Below are 15664 nucleotides of genomic sequence, written 5' to 3'. Positions count from 1 at the left end.
TTCCAAATTTACAAATTAAACTTTGTCATAGTTACATATTTACAGGATATATATATATATATATATATATATATATATATATATATATATAACATGGGGAGTACTAAATATATATATATATTCAGTACTCCCCATGGTTTCAGGCATCCATTGAGAATCTTGTAACATATCTACCATGTATAAAGGGGGACCAAAGCATCGTTAGTTGGACAAAAATTTTTGTCTGTGAACACATGGTTGCCTCTAGTGAGCACTAATTCCCTTTTTAAGAACTCATAAACCATCCCTTTAGTAATTTCTTCTAGTCATGATTTTATAGATTTGATAACTCATTTAAGTTCCTTGGTCCTTTTTTCTTTTTCCTCTCCCTCCCATTTCTTGTTGAATGGGAGCATCTGTATCCACCCTTTGGATAATTCTTTCTTCTTTGTCAAAAATTAGTTGACCATAGAGTTGAGGGTCCATATCTAGTTTATCTACCTGCTCCATTGATCTATGTGTCCGTATTTGTGCCAACACCATGCTGTCTTGATGATCACAGCTTTGTAAATATAGGTTGAAGTCAGGCATTGTGATACCACCAGCTTTGGTTTTCATTTTCAACATTCCTCTGGCTATTCAGGGTCTTTTCTGGCTCCATATAAATTTTAGGATTATTCGTTCCAACTCTATGAAAAATGTTGATGGCATTTTGATAGGGATTGCATTGAATGTGTAGATTACTTTGGGTAACATAAACATTTTAACAATTTTCTTCCAATCCATGAGCATGGAATTTTTTTCCACTTCTTTGTGTCTTCCTCAAATTGTTTTGTAAATATTCTGTAGTTTTCATAGTACAGATTCTTTGCCTCTTTGGTTAGGTTTATTCCTAGGTATCTTATGTTTTTTTGGTGCAATTGTAAATGGGATCAGTTTCTTAACTTCTCTTTCTGCCACCTCATTACTAGTGTAAAGAAACGCAAGTGATTTCTGTGTATTGATTTTATATGCTGCCACGTTGCTTAATTCCTGTATGGGTTATAGCAATTTTTGGAGGTTGGAGTCTTATGGGTTTCCCACATAAAGTATCATGTCATCTGTGATGAGGAAGAGTTTGATTTCCTCTGCCAATTTAAATGTATTTTCTTTTTGTTGTCTGATTGCTGAGACTAGGAGTTCTAGTACTATGTTGAACAACTGTAGTGAGAGTTATCATTGCCATTGTGTTTCTGACCCATTGTGAATGATATTCGATGTGGGCTTTTTGTAGATTGCTTCTGTGATATTGAGATATGTTCCTTTTATCCCTACAGTGCAGAGAGTTTTAATCAAGAAAGGATGTGGTATTTTTGTCAAAGGCTTTTTTTGCATCAATTGAGAGGATCATATGGTTCTTTTCTTTTCTTTTATTAATGTGATCTATCCCATTGATTTGTGAAAGTTAAACCACGCTTTCAGCCCAGGAATAAATTCTACTTGGTCATGATAAGTAATACGTCTGATGTACTGTTGGATCCTATTGGCTAGGATCTTGGTGAATATTTTAGTATCCAAGTTCATCAGGGATATTGTTCTGTAATTCTCCTTTTTGATGGGGTCTTTGTCTGGTTTTTGGATCAAGGTAAAGCAGGCCTAAGAGACTGAGTTTGGAAGTTTTCCTTCCCTTTCTTTTTTCTGAAATGGCTTCAGGAGAATAGGTATTATTTATTCTTTAAATGTTTTGTTGAATTCCCCTGGGAAGCCATCAGGCCCTGGACTCTTGTTTGCTAGATTTTTAGATTACTGCTTCAATTTCTTTGCTGGCTGTGGGTCTGTTCAGGTTTTCTATTTCTTCCTATTTCAATTTTGATAGTTTATAAGTTTCTAAGATTGGATCCATTTCTTCCAGATGGCCTAATTTATTGGCATATAGTTGCTCATAATATGTTCTTAAAGTTATATTTCTTTGCTGTTAGCCATGATGTCTTCTCTTTCTTTCATGATTTTATTAATTTGGGTCCTTTCTCTTTGCATTTTGATAAGTTGGCTAGGGGCTTGTTGATGTTATTAATTCTTTCAAAGATCCAGCTTCTAGTTTCATCAATCTATTCTACTGTTTTTCTGGTTATTATTTCATTGATTTCTGCACTAATCTTTATTATGTCTCTTCTCTTGCTTGGTTTAGGCTTTATTTTTTGTTCTTCCTCCAACTTCTTCAGGTGCAAGGTTAGCTTGTGTATTTGAGACCCTTAGTTTTTTTTAGAAAGGCTTGGATTGCTATGTACTTCCCCCATAGGACAACCTTTGCTGTTTCCCAATGGTTCTGAACAGTTGTTTTCATTTTCATTTGTTTCCATGATTTAAAAAATTATTTTCTATCCATCTTCTTCATTCTTATTTTTTTCTTATGTCCAGTTAGCCACAATATAGTTGACCCACTCATTCTTTAATAAGATGGTATTTATTCTCTAAGTGTTTGAGTTCCTTCCAAATTTCCATTCATGATTGAGTAAAAGTTTTAAAGCATTGTGGTCTGAAAATATGCAAGGAATAATCCCAATCTTTTGGTATTGGTTGAGACCTGATTTGCAACTCAGTATGTGATCTATTCTGGGGAATGTTCCATGTACACTCAAGAAGAATGTCTATTCCGTTGCCTTAGGTTGGAATGCTCTGTTTATATCTGTGAAGTTCATCTGGTCCAGTGTGTCATTCAAAGCCCTTGTTTCTTTGTTGATCTTCTTCTTAGATGATCTGTCCATTGCTGTGAATGAGATGTTGAAGTCCCTTATTACTTTGGTATTTTTATCAATGTGTTTCTCTAATTTGTTATTAATTAGTTGATAAAATTGTCTGTTCCCAAGTTAGGAACACAAATATTTATAATTGTTAGGTTTTTGTTGTTGTTGTTGGATAGAACTTTTAAGTATGATATAATGTTTTTATTCATCCCTTACTACAGTCTTATTTGTCAGATATGAGTATTGTACTACAGCTTTCTTTTGAGGTCCATTAGCATGATAAGTGGTTCTCCATCCCCTCACCTTCAATCTGGAGGTTATCAAGGCTCAAAGTGAGTCTCTTGTAGACAGCATATCAGTGGGTTTTGCTTTTTTATCTAACATGATACCCTGTGCCTTTTGATTGGAGCATTTTGCCCATTTACATTCTGAGTAACTATTGAAAAATATGAATTTAATGTCATTTTATTTCCTGTAGAGTCCCTGTTTCTGTAGATTGTCTCTGTTTCTTTCTGGTCTATGTTACTTTTGGGCTCTCTCTTCACTTACAGGATCACCATTATTGCAGGCTGGCTGGTGGCACAAATTCTTTTAGTTTCTTTGTCCTGGAAGTTCTTTATCTCTCTTTATGTTCTGAATGATGGTCTGGATAAAGCATTTTGATTGATAGCTGAACAAAGTGTTCTTGGCTGTATGAGTTTTTCTCATTTACTATCCTGAATATATCATGCCAGCCCTTTCTAGCTTGCCAAGTCTCTGTTGCCAGCCTTATATTTCTATGCCTGTAGGTTAAGAACCTCTTGTCTCAAGCTGTTTTAAGGATTTTCTCTTTATCTATGAAATTTGAAATATTTTGTAAATTCCTATATTTTGGTGTGTTGATTTATTTGTATTGATTTTTAGTGGGGTCCTCTCTTCCTTTTGGACTTGAATGCCTGTTTCATTCCCCAGATTAGGGACGTTCTTAGCTATGATTTGCTCAAATATACCTACTGTTCCACTCTCTCTGTTTCTTCTTCCTCAGGGACCCCAATAATTCTAATATTGTTTTGGTTTATGTTATCACTGATTTATTGAAGCCTCCCCTCATGGTTCATTAGTCGTTTTTCTCTCTTTTCCTCACCTTCTTTTCTTTCCATCAACTTATATGTCACTTACTCTGTCTTCTGCCTCATTTACCCTAGCTGTTAGAGCATCCAATTTAGACTGCATCTAAGTTAAAACACTTTTAATTTGAACCTGATTAAGTTTTATTTCTGCACTAAGAGATTCTTGAGCATCTTTTATGCTTTTCTTTTTTTTTTTAGCCCAGGTAGTAATGTTATAATCCTTATCCTAAATTCCAGCTCTGACATTTTATATATATCCATATCAATTAGATCTGTGGCAGAGATTATTACCTCTAGTTCTTTCTTTTGTTGTGAATTCCTCCTTCTAGGCCTTTTGTTCTGAGAAGAATGGGTGAAGAAGAGAACAAAATTAAAAATATCAACCATGACCCAAGTGAAATACACACTAGACAGATCTGAAAATGTCATAATCTAAAGACGAAAAGAAGAAAAAAAAAAGGGGGGGGTGATAATATAATCTCACTGGTGGGAAAAAAAAGGGTGATATACTTAGTTTTGGGTGTATTTTGGTCTGTTTCTTAGAACACACTAAATCCCAAAATTGTTAAAAAAGAAAAATGTTTATATATACAAACAAAGAAATTGAATACCATAAAAGGAAGCCAAAAATGAAAAATATACCTATAAAATATAAATATAAACAATGAAAGTTTTTAAAAGACTAAAGTAAACGATTGATAAAATAAGAAACTAGTTGAAAATGAAAAAAAGATAAAAGGAAAAGGAAAATAATAAACTGAAAGATAAACAAATCTTAAGATAAAGCCTTGAATTCTATGTATTGTTTTACCCTAGCCTTGGAGTTTTGCTCTCCTATGTGCTCTATAAACTTGGTATTCACCTGTTGTTTGAGCTGGTCTTCTGGGGGAAGGGCCTGCTGCACTGGCTCCCAGGTGTCTTTGCTTTTTGGCATTGCACTGCCCCTTGCAAGGGACCCAGGTTCAGTGTAAGCTGCTACCGGTTCCTCTATATGCCTTCCATTACCTGAAGGCTTTCTGCACCTTTTTTTTTATTCATTTATTTTTTTTATTATGTTATGTTAGTCACCATATGGTACATCATTAGTTTTTGTTTGTGTAAAACACCGAGTGATCCATGCAATATGTGTCCTCCTTAATACCCATCACTAGGTTAACCCATCCCCTCACCACCTCCCCTCTAAAGCCTTCTGCACTTCTTTAGAAGATCAAAATAAAGATGCTCATGTCCTGTTCTCCAGTCCCAGAGTTGAAAGATCCTGGTCCCTTCTCTTCAGTAAACACTCAGAGATAAGCAGTCTTCACTTTCGTTTGTGCCAAAATCTGCAGGCTCCTGTGGTTTGAACTCTCACTGACCCTCCACAGAGGAAGGCAGAGGGTTGCTTCATTTCTACTCTTTGAAGGGCCCCCTCATGAAGAATGGTCACTAGGTCATACCATGGTTCACAGTTTATGAAGGAGCTGAGAGCCCTTTCTGAAGTCACTGACCATGACCGGTTTCCCTGCTCCATTGGCTAAGGCATCCTGATTCTTTTTGTGACCCTGAAAATCCTGAGACCACACTGTCCCACCTAGGATTCTACCATGCTTTTCCACCTGGGCATGTTTCAGGCTTGTATGTTTCTTACTGGTGCATATTTCTAAAGATTCTGTTTTTGTGTTCCATGGTTAGTTATATCATTTTCTAGTAGCTGACTTACAGAGGCTCCCTCCTGCTCCCATTTATTTTTTAATATATTCCCTCAGATTCACTTCTCAACACCTCCTACTTTGCAAAAAAAAGTGGTCACTTTTCTATTTGTAGAAGTCCAGCAGTTCTTTTCTTACATCTCAGGTTGGATTAGAGATATTCAGAATGATTAGATAGTTATATAGCTAAATTCAAAGGACCAGATGAAACGAGGTCCTCTACTCTTCTGCCATCTAAACTTCCCTCTCCACATCTTGGTTATGCATTCATCTGTCAATGGATATTTGGGGTCTCTTTGGAGTTTGGCTATTGTTGATAATGCTGCTACAAATATTGTGGTGCATGAACTCCTTTTCATCTGTTTTTTTTTTTTTTAATCTATTGGGTAAATACCTAGTAGAGCAACTTCTGGGCCATAGGATAGTTATATTTTTATCTGTTTTAGGAACCTCCATAGTGTTTTCCAGAGTGGCTGCACCAGTTTATATTGCCACCATCAGTGCAAGAGGGTTCCCCTTTCCCCACATCCTCACCATCATCCATTGTTTCTTGTGTTGTTAATTTTAGCCATTTTTAAATGTGTGAAGTGGTATCCCATTGTGGTTTTGATTTGTATTTCCCTAATGATGAGTGATGTTCAATATCTTTTAATGTGTCTCTTAGCCCTCTATATGTCTTCGAAAAAGTGTGTATTCTCATCTTCTGCCCATTTCTCAACTGGGCTTTTTGGTTTTTGGGTGTTCAGTTTGCCAAATTCCTTATAGATTTTGGATAGAAAACCTTTATCAGATATGTCACTTTCAAATACCTTCTCCTATTCCATAGGCCTGAATTTTACTTTATTGATTGCTTACTTTGCTATACAGAAGATTTTTATCTTGATGAAGTCCCAAAAGTTGTTTTTGCTTTTGATTCTTTGCCTCTGGTGATGTATGTAGTAAGAAGTTGCTATGGCTGAAGTCAAGGAGTTTGTTACCTGTGTTATCCCCTAGGATTTTTATGGCTTCAGGTCTCATTTTTAGCTCTCTCATACATGTTCAATTTATTTTTGTCTGTTGTGTAAGGAAGTGGACCAGTTTCATTCTTCTGCATATTGCTCTCCAGGTTTCCCAACAACATTTACTGAAGAGACTGTCTTTTTCCTTTAAGGATTCATTCCTGCTTTGTTGCAGATTATTTGACCATATAATTGTGGGTCCATTTCTGGGTTCTCTATTCTGTTCCATTGATTTATGTATCTGTTTTTGTGCCGGTACCATACTGTCTTGATGACTAAAGCTTTACAATATAGATTATAGTCCTGAATCTTGATGACCAGCTTTGCTTTTTTTCAGGATTGCTTTTGCCATTTGGGGTCTTTTGAGGTTCCATACAAATTTTAGGATTGTTTGTTCTACCTCTGTGAAAAATCCTGGTGATATTTTTATAGGGATTTCATTAAATGTGTAGATTGCTTTGGGTAGTGTAGACATTTTAACAATATTTGTTCTTCCAATCCATGAGGATAGAATGTTTCTTCATTTCTTTGTGTCCTGCTCAATTTCTTTCACAAATGTTCTATAGTTTTTGGAGTACAGATCTTTTACCTCTCTGGTTAGGTTTATTTTGAGGTATCTTATAGATTTTTGCAATTGTAAATGGGATTGATTCCTTGATTTATTTTTCCCCTGATTCATTATTGGTCTGTAGTATTGCAACAGATTTATGTACATTGATTTTATATCTTGTAACCTTACTGAATTCATGTATTAATTCTAGCAATTTTTTGGTGGATTCTTTAGGTTTTCTATGTAGAGTATCATGTCATCTGCAAGTAGTGAAAGTTTGACTTCTTCTTCACCAATTTGGATGCTTTTTATTTCTTTTTGTTTTCTGTTGCTCAGGCTAAGACACTCAGTACTATGTTAAAATTTTAATGGTCAGAATGGACATCCTGACATTGTAGAACATCATCTTTGAAACTTTTCTCCCTATTTACCTTCTTTTTTGAGCAAAAGTAACTATTTTCCTTTATCCATCCTCAATGCTTTCATTTATTGCTCATTACCAGTAATATTAAGCATGAGATGTTAACTAAGGCACAGGGTCATATTAATGTTTATATATTTATAATTTAGAAAACTCTTCCTTGCCAGAAAATTGTTACTCTTTCCTTTAAGGCTTAACTGATACCTTCCTACTTTTTTTAAACATTTAATCACTTGTCATAATTTTTTAAAAGATTTTTTATTTATTTGTTTGACAGAAAGAGAGATCACAAGTAGGCAGAGAGACCGGGAGAGAGAAAGGGGGAAGCAGGCTTCCCGCTGAGCAGAGAGCCCAATGCGGGGCTAGATCCCAGGATCCTGAGATCACGATCTGAGCCGAAGGCAGAGGCTCAACCTACTGAACCACTCAGGCAACCCACTTGTCACAATTTTTAATTATCAATTATATATATATTTCTATTATTATCTGTCTCCACTCCCCACCATTACCACTATAAGACATTGAGATCAGGATCTATGTTTGGTTTTTATGTCCCCAGATCCTAACATGTTTCCTAGCACATAGTTAAAACTAAGTAAATGTTTATTAATTAATTTATTAGTCAGAAATTTAGTCCAAACATTATATCCTTGAATTCGTTCCTAATCTCTATAACCATTACCCTTATCTCTCATCCCATGGACAGAATTTAACATTCCCTCTTTTGTATGTGGGTGGAAATTTTCAAGTAACTTGAAAGACCAACCATACATCCATGTGTACCTGAGACATACCTATTTTTATGCCTAATGTTCTTTTTATTCTGATAAGTGTCTCAGCTTGGACAATAATAAATGGAAACTCTATAGAATTGTGTTTTAGCACTTACTAGAGCCATTTCTAGCCAATCTTTATTAATTTGTTAGTTCTTTGAGGGCAGAATCAATTCTGGTTTCTCTTTCTAGACCCTGGGCCTATTTCAGTATCTGGCATTCAGTGACTATTCTTTCAAATGAAAAGCATTCCTGCCATCTTTGCCTCAAGAAGTTTATATTGTTCAACAAAACAAACACAAAAAAACACATGACACCTACACCCATACACAAGTTTTTAGGACAGACTGTCAACATTTTTCTTAAAATCTTCTTTCTTAAGGCTTTGAAATGTAAATACAAGTTTATGTATGCTAAGTCATTTATTTCTCTTCTGCTTTACGTTATTGAGTAGGATATTTTCCCAATAAACACTAGTAATTACAGTGAGGATTTCTTTTTTTTTAAGATTTTATTTGTTTATTTGACAGACAGAGATCACAAGTAGGCAGAGAAGCAGGCAGAGAGAGGAGGAAATAGGCTCCCTGCTGAGCAGAGAGCTCAATGTGGGACTCGATCCCAGGACCCTGAGATCATGACCTGAGCTGAAGGCAGAGGCTTTAACCCACTGAGCCACCCTGGTGCCCCACAGTGAGGATTTCTTATGTGGGTTTTTTCCTGACCTTAAATTTGCTACTGCATATTGAACACATACTATATGTAACATGCAATTTATTGTATATATGAACATGATAAACGTACTCACAACAATGTTAATTTGGGCAGAGAAAATATAAGAAAATAGAGAAGAAAAAATATTCTATGGTCCAATAGCTAGGAACAGTCAAACCTGTCTTTTACAGGTATCTCTCATTTGCCAGTAAAATATAGTTAGTTTTATAAACAGTTGTTTTAAGTGACTTTTTAAAGTGACTTCTGAGCTTTGAATAAATGTAAGAGGAAAATCTCAAAGTCCTATGTGTACTAGAAATTATTTTGAAGAGAATAAAATGTAAATCAAATAGTAAATGAACTTATAAAGGAAACAGACTTCAAAATTTAAATGAGAGATTAATAGAGAAGTGAATGGATATCTATATATTAGCTAATTCATTAAGGGAATATTTTGAAGTCACAGTGGGAGTATAATCATTACAGAAGTCATATGTTACTGGGATATCTGTTCTGAGACGTCAATTCTGTGTGCATTCAGTGTTTCCATATGTGACTTTCCTAAATGCACACATGCAGTTATGCATATTATTGGTGACTTTCCTTCTTGTTTGTATAAATATTACTAAAGAGTAACTGGAAAACTCTAGTACATTGGTTACCTAGATAATCTTGTTTTAGATTAGTGAACAGTGCTGTTATCCGAAGAGCTTGTTAGTGCTCACAGGTCTAAACCCTTTGCCTCACTGTTAGACTTCTTTAAAAAAACAATATTTTGATGGTGTTTGTTGCAACCTTTACATATACTGAAAACCTATTATATGTTCTATTCACTTTTCTAAGCACTTTCCTTATTCATCTTACATAATCCTTACCTTGTGAGGTAAGTATCAATATTCTTATTTTATGTATGAGGACACTAAGCCTCAGACTGAGAAAAAATATTTGGCCAAGTTAGAACTCAAACCTGCAGAGACAGTTGCAGTACATGAGAGGAGGTGTTTATAAATAAAATTGTTTTTAATTCTTTTTTGTAATTAATATTCTTTTTTAACATCTTAATTTAATTTTATTTCTTTCAGTAATTAATATTCTTTTAAAAATGTTTTGGTTTATTGTTCAAGTTGACTTAATTTTCTCTTTACAGTACAATAAATATAATTACAATAAATAAAAGAGGATGCACATACAATTCATAAGTGTACACATGCACTTTAAAAAAACCTGGAGCAGATCTATCTACTTGTCACTTTTTACTCTACTTTCAATTGTTTGAAAGTAAATAATAGTTTTCTAGTCTGCCCAGGAGATAGAGTCCCTGACATTTTGCAATTAGTGGTGCTGAAGATGTTATGTTTTTCAGGAGTGGAACTCAGCTTTAGCAAGAAGGATCTTGTGTGAGATTTGGTAAAATTTAACTGAGATAAAGGAAAAGAATATTTTCAAAGATGTATATATTCTTGATCCTTGTTGAAATGTCATGTTTTTCTTTCTCAAAGCTGTTATTATTAGCAGTTAATTATAGCATGATTTATTTTGTGAGAGGGGAGGGGAATTGCAGTATTATTGCCACCACTGAAATTTTTATGCATAGAATTATTAAAGAATTAGAATCTCTCTCTTTTTTTTTATTGAGAGATGAGTCCAATCACCTGAATCACAAAAATTAAAGGTCATATAGGCTGTAGTTTTTTACAAAGAAACTGTTGCATTCTGAAGTGCTTTTCCAAAATTTTACTAAACATGACTGTGGTATGTTTGTTTATTTATAGGGACTGGTAATATCTGAACATATCAAACCAAACAGGGAAACGCTTGCTTCATCCCTACCACCACATTTTACCACAAAACAATGTAACTGTATGTGGATTCCAAGCAGGCTAAAAAGAAAAAGAGCTGATTAGACTTCAGACTGTCTCCTGAACGGGATGACGGCCACGGCTGCAGTGGAGACACAAAAAATGGAGAAGAATGCCTCCAAGGAAGAGAAACAACAGTCTAAGCAGGACAGCATGGAGAAAAGCAATGCTGACTCAGAAGAGTGGATGAACTCCGAATGTGACCCTGAACAGATGATCCTTAAGAGCAGCAACAATGACAATAGTTATCAACCTGGGGATGTTTACTTGAAAAAAAAGGAAATTCCCTCTAAGCCACACCGTCAGCTCTATAGATCACCCTGCTTAGATCATCCAAGCTTCTCCCAGAGCAGCATTCTGCAAGAGGGGAAGCTTGACTTGGAAAAGGAATACCAAGCCAAGATGGATTTTGCTCTAAAGCTGGGCTATGCAGAGACACAGATTCAATCAGTGTTGAACAAGTTGGGCCCAGAATCACTTATTAATGATGTATTGGCAGAGCTCGTCAGACTTGGGAACAAAGGTGATTCAGAAGGACAGGTCAGCTTGAATCTTTTAGTGCCTCGGATTCCCAACTCCAGAGAGATCACAAGTCCTGAACTGTTTCTCGAAGATGAAATAGACAGCAGTGAAAATTTGAGGCCAGTTGTCATAGATGGAAGTAATGTGGCAATGAGGTAAGTGTAAAATATATTTACTCTTTAAAAAAGAAAAAAAAAATCCCTGAGCTCATAGAAATCATCTTCCTTTGCTAAACACTATAAGAGGCCCCTGGTTGTTGTCTATGGCTTGTGCTCTTGTAGGTGGAGAGAGGCTAAAATGATCCCACCTTTGCCCTTTCTCCCTCCCTTAAAATTGTTGGCAATTTGTTTTCAGATACTCTAAAGTAGCTTAGACTTAAGTGATATTTCAGTAGAGACAACTCATTCAACCTTTGTTCCTCTTGGGGTCCCTTCTCCCACCTCTACTTGCCTGGACCAATCATCCTGAGAATGCTTTTATAACATCACTTGGAAGCTTATTTGGGAATGACCAGTAACTCCCAATTGCCATTCTACCAACTTTGGATCCCTCTGCCTGGTTTGGTGATCTGACCTTTCTCCCCTTCCATTTGGTTGTATTTTTCACACCTACTGCATTTACATCAGTTGTTTTAATAGCTTCCATGTAAATTATGATTTCTACCCCCATTGCTTGTGTTCATGTCATTCCTCAGCATAAGAGTGACCTCCTTGGGGAGCCTGGGTGGCTCAGTGGGTTAAGCCACTGCCTTCGGCTCAGGTCATGATCTCAGGGTCCTGGGATCGAGTCCCGCCTCGGGCTCTCTGCTCAGCAGGGAGCCTGCTTCCCTCTCTCTCTCACTGCCTGCCTGTCTACTTGTGATCTCTCTCTGTCAAATAAATAAATAAAATCTTTAAAAAAAAGAGTGACCTCCTCTTTATCTTCATACCCATCAAGATGTACTGCCTCCATAAATACCATCCTTACTTTTCTAATCCCAGTGATTATCTCTGAGCTACAGTACCTATGGTAGGTTGAATAATAGCCCCCTAAAGAAGTCCACATTCTAATCCCTGGAATCCATGAATAGGTTATCTTACATGGTAAATGGGACTTTGCTGGTTTAAGTTAAGGACTTGAGATAGGTGAAATTATCCTAGTTTATCAAAGTGGACTCACTAGAATCACAAAGTCCTTATAAGAGGGAAGAGAAGGAAGGAGGCAGCCAGATAAGAATGACTAGTAGGAGATGTGATGACAGAAACAAGAGGTCATGTGGTGTAAGAAAGAAGTCACGAGCCAAAGAATTTGGATATCCTCTGAAACTGAAAATGGCAAGGAAACAGATTCTCTCCTGAAACCTTCAGAAACAACACTATCTTGTCAGATAGAATTTGAATTTTAGAATTTTAGAATTCTGACCTGAACTAAAAATAAATAAGTTGGTGTTATTTTAAGACACTAAATGTGTGGTGATTCGCTACAGAACAATAGTAAATACATAACCACGAGTGCCTTCATACTTTATTCCATAATTTCTCAAATAATTTTTTATCTCACATAAGAGATCTTTAGGAACCCCTTCTTCCATTTTTTAAACAAAAGTAAACTATTAAAAATAGTTTTTAAAATATTTTTATCAAAATAAAAACCTCCTTTTATTTCCAAATGAGTTGTCATTCAGTTTAGCTGAAAAATTCTAAATGATTGGGGCAGCTGGGTGGCTCAGTCAGTTAAATATCTGACTTTCAGTTTTGGCTGAGATCATGAAATCAAGGTTGTGAGATCAACCCCCTGTCAGGCTCTACACTCAGCAAGTACCCTCTGTGCCCTTCCCCTGGCTCTCTGTCTCAAATAAGTAAATAAATTTGAGCTCTCTGTCTCAAATAAGTAAATTTTTTTTTTAATTCTCAAGGATCAGGAGCCTGTTTCTTAATGAGCCTATCATTGGTTGATGAATTCACTGGAATCTTAGACTGTACACAACCAGAACAAAAGTAAGAAGCTTTAGACTAGCAAGTATTTTATTCAATTATCCCATTGATCTGGAGGGCAGGGGTCTTGTTTTATGTCTTTCTTATATTCCTCACAGCACATAGCACACTACTGGATGCACCTAGAGAAGGAGCATGGATAGCAAAAGTCTTATGAACCATACCATTGTTCTATGCAGGAGTTTTTTAGCAGGCTATCTGGAGGTACATCTTAGTATATAGTTCTATATAATCCTCGCAACAACTTTATTTTACAGATGAGAAAAATAGAGTTCAACAAGGTTCAATGATTTTTTAATTAACATGTAATGTATTACTTTTTAAATTTTAATACATTGATTCATTACTCTTATATAATACCCAATGTTCAGTACAACATATAACCTCCCTAATGTCCATCACTGAGTTACCCCATTCCCCCACCCCTTCCCTCCAACAGCCCTCAGTTTGTTTCTTAAGTTTAAGAGTCTTTTATGGTTTGTCTCCCTCGCAAGTATAGTTTTGTTTCATTTTTTCCTTTCTTCCCCTATAGTCCTCTACCTTCTTTCTTAAATTCCACATATCAGGGGAGGGAAGAAAGATAGTGGAGGTATAGGAGACCCCATTTCAACTAATTCTCTGAATTTGGCAGTATATCTACCAAACTATTTTGGACACCTATGAAATCAGCCTGAGATGTAAGAATATATATCTGAATCTCTACAAGCTGAAAAGCTACTGCTTTTTGCAAGGTAGGATGTGTGCTGTCATGAATCTGTGGGGTGATATAGGAAGATAAACATAAGGGGGAGGGAGGCCCCATAAGCTCGTTCCTGGAAAGTGATATAACATTGGAGCACAAAATCAACCCTTAGAAATCTGCTCCAGTGAGAGACATCTCTCTCCTAAAAGGGTTCTGGAAATGAAAAGGCAGAATTCTAGGTAGGACAAGGAATTGTGGTCTCAGGATCTGAGGAGTCACAGAGCAAATGGGTAGATACTCTACCTGAACTGGTAGAGTGCCTGAGCAGTGAAATCAGGAAGCAGATTATGGTCAGTGAGTCCAGGAGGGAATTCTCAGCTCAGACCATCATAAACCATGAGTTGTGCTGGTTGATAATTGCTCTTCTCTTGAGAAGCCTGAAAAAGTCTGGAACCTGCACCTGACTAGACAAAAGCTCTCAGGGCAGTAGCAGCCCAGAAAGGACTTTAGAATGGCAACCAGACATGATCAAGGAGCTTCAGGTGTGCATGCATGAGCCCACCTTTACTCATGGTTTTGGAGTCAAAAAGGTCAGTGGCAGTCCCAGTCCCCTGGGACTACCTCTAAGAGAGTTTCAGTGAGCACCCCCCATGGGAGGCTGCAGTTTTCAGTGCATACAGAAATGGAGACTGTTTGTCCTGGAGGGTTTATTAAAGAGAAGACTGCAATCTTTCTGCTCTGGGCCAGAGGTTTGGGCACAGCCATTTTTGCTCTGACCATCTGAAGAGACATGGAAAGCCTCCAGGTAACAAAAACCATACAAAGGACCTGTTTGCACTGATCCCATTCCCCCTGAGAAGGGGAGGGACAACTCTTCCCAGGTGGGGATACCTAAGAAACACCACAGCAGGCCACTCCCCATAAAGTCTGAAAGAACAGATGGATGACAAGCCTATGGATCCCATAAGACTATAAAATTCCAATGCCATGAGCAAATAATGTATTGAGCTCCAGGTGTTGCCCCACGACTTATTTATTTTTCAGATAAAACTCTCTTTTTATTTTTCTTCTTTTTCTTTTTTCTTTTTACCTTTTACTGATTTCAACCAGATGCTTATTATACCAACTTGTATTTCATAGTCACATTTTAACTTGTATTTTCTCACAATTATCTTTTTTTATAGATAAATGCTTCATTTTACTCCTTTTATACTCTATTCTCTCTCTCTCTCTCTATATATATATATATATATGTATATATATATAACTTTTTTAGGATTTTATTTATTTGTCAGAGAGAGAAAGAAAGAGCAGCAGGCTGGGAGATAAACAGGGTCCCTGCTGAGCAAGGACCCTAATGTGGGACTTGATCACAGGACACTGGGATCATGACCTGAGCTGAAGGCAGACACTTAACTTACTGAGCCACCCAGACTTCCTATAAGGTTTACTTTTGTTGCAACTTTAGGATGTAGTGTCTTCTAACAAAATTCACCCAGAAACAAGTGGAACACCCTGCTTTGTCCACACTGCAAGATTATAATCTCTCTTCCCCTTCGCCCTTTTATTCAATTTTATTTTGGTGTTTCATTTTGACTTTGCTTTACTGTGGTGGCTTCTGACTACTCAGGATGTTGCTAGGGTGCAACATCCCAAACAAGATGTGGTTGATATTT

The 15664-nt window shown here is 36.4% G+C and overlaps 1 protein-coding gene across 3 annotated transcripts in view; it reads left to right on the top strand.

Moving 5' to 3' along the window:
* The window catches only part of ZC3H12B (zinc finger CCCH-type containing 12B), a 581452-nt gene that overhangs the window by 484512 nt on the left and 81276 nt on the right, over positions 1 to 15664 (top strand). For all 3 annotated transcript variants that reach the window (XM_032846911.1, XM_032846912.1, XM_032846910.1), the window contains exon 2: positions 10725 to 11488. In XM_032846911.1, the coding sequence (XP_032702802.1) occupies positions 10881 to 11488 (608 nt within the window). In that variant the 5' untranslated portion in view covers positions 10725 to 10880. The remainder of the gene's footprint in view (positions 1 to 10724; positions 11489 to 15664) is intronic.

This window comes from Lontra canadensis, unplaced genomic scaffold (assembly GCF_010015895.1).
Source record: "Lontra canadensis isolate GAN:19392208 unplaced genomic scaffold, GSC_riverotter_1.0 scaffold183, whole genome shotgun sequence".
NCBI classification, from domain to species: Eukaryota; Metazoa; Chordata; class Mammalia; order Carnivora; family Mustelidae; genus Lontra; species Lontra canadensis.
The sequence above is the reverse complement of the archived record's forward strand: the minus strand, read 5'-3'. Positions and strand labels throughout refer to the sequence as shown.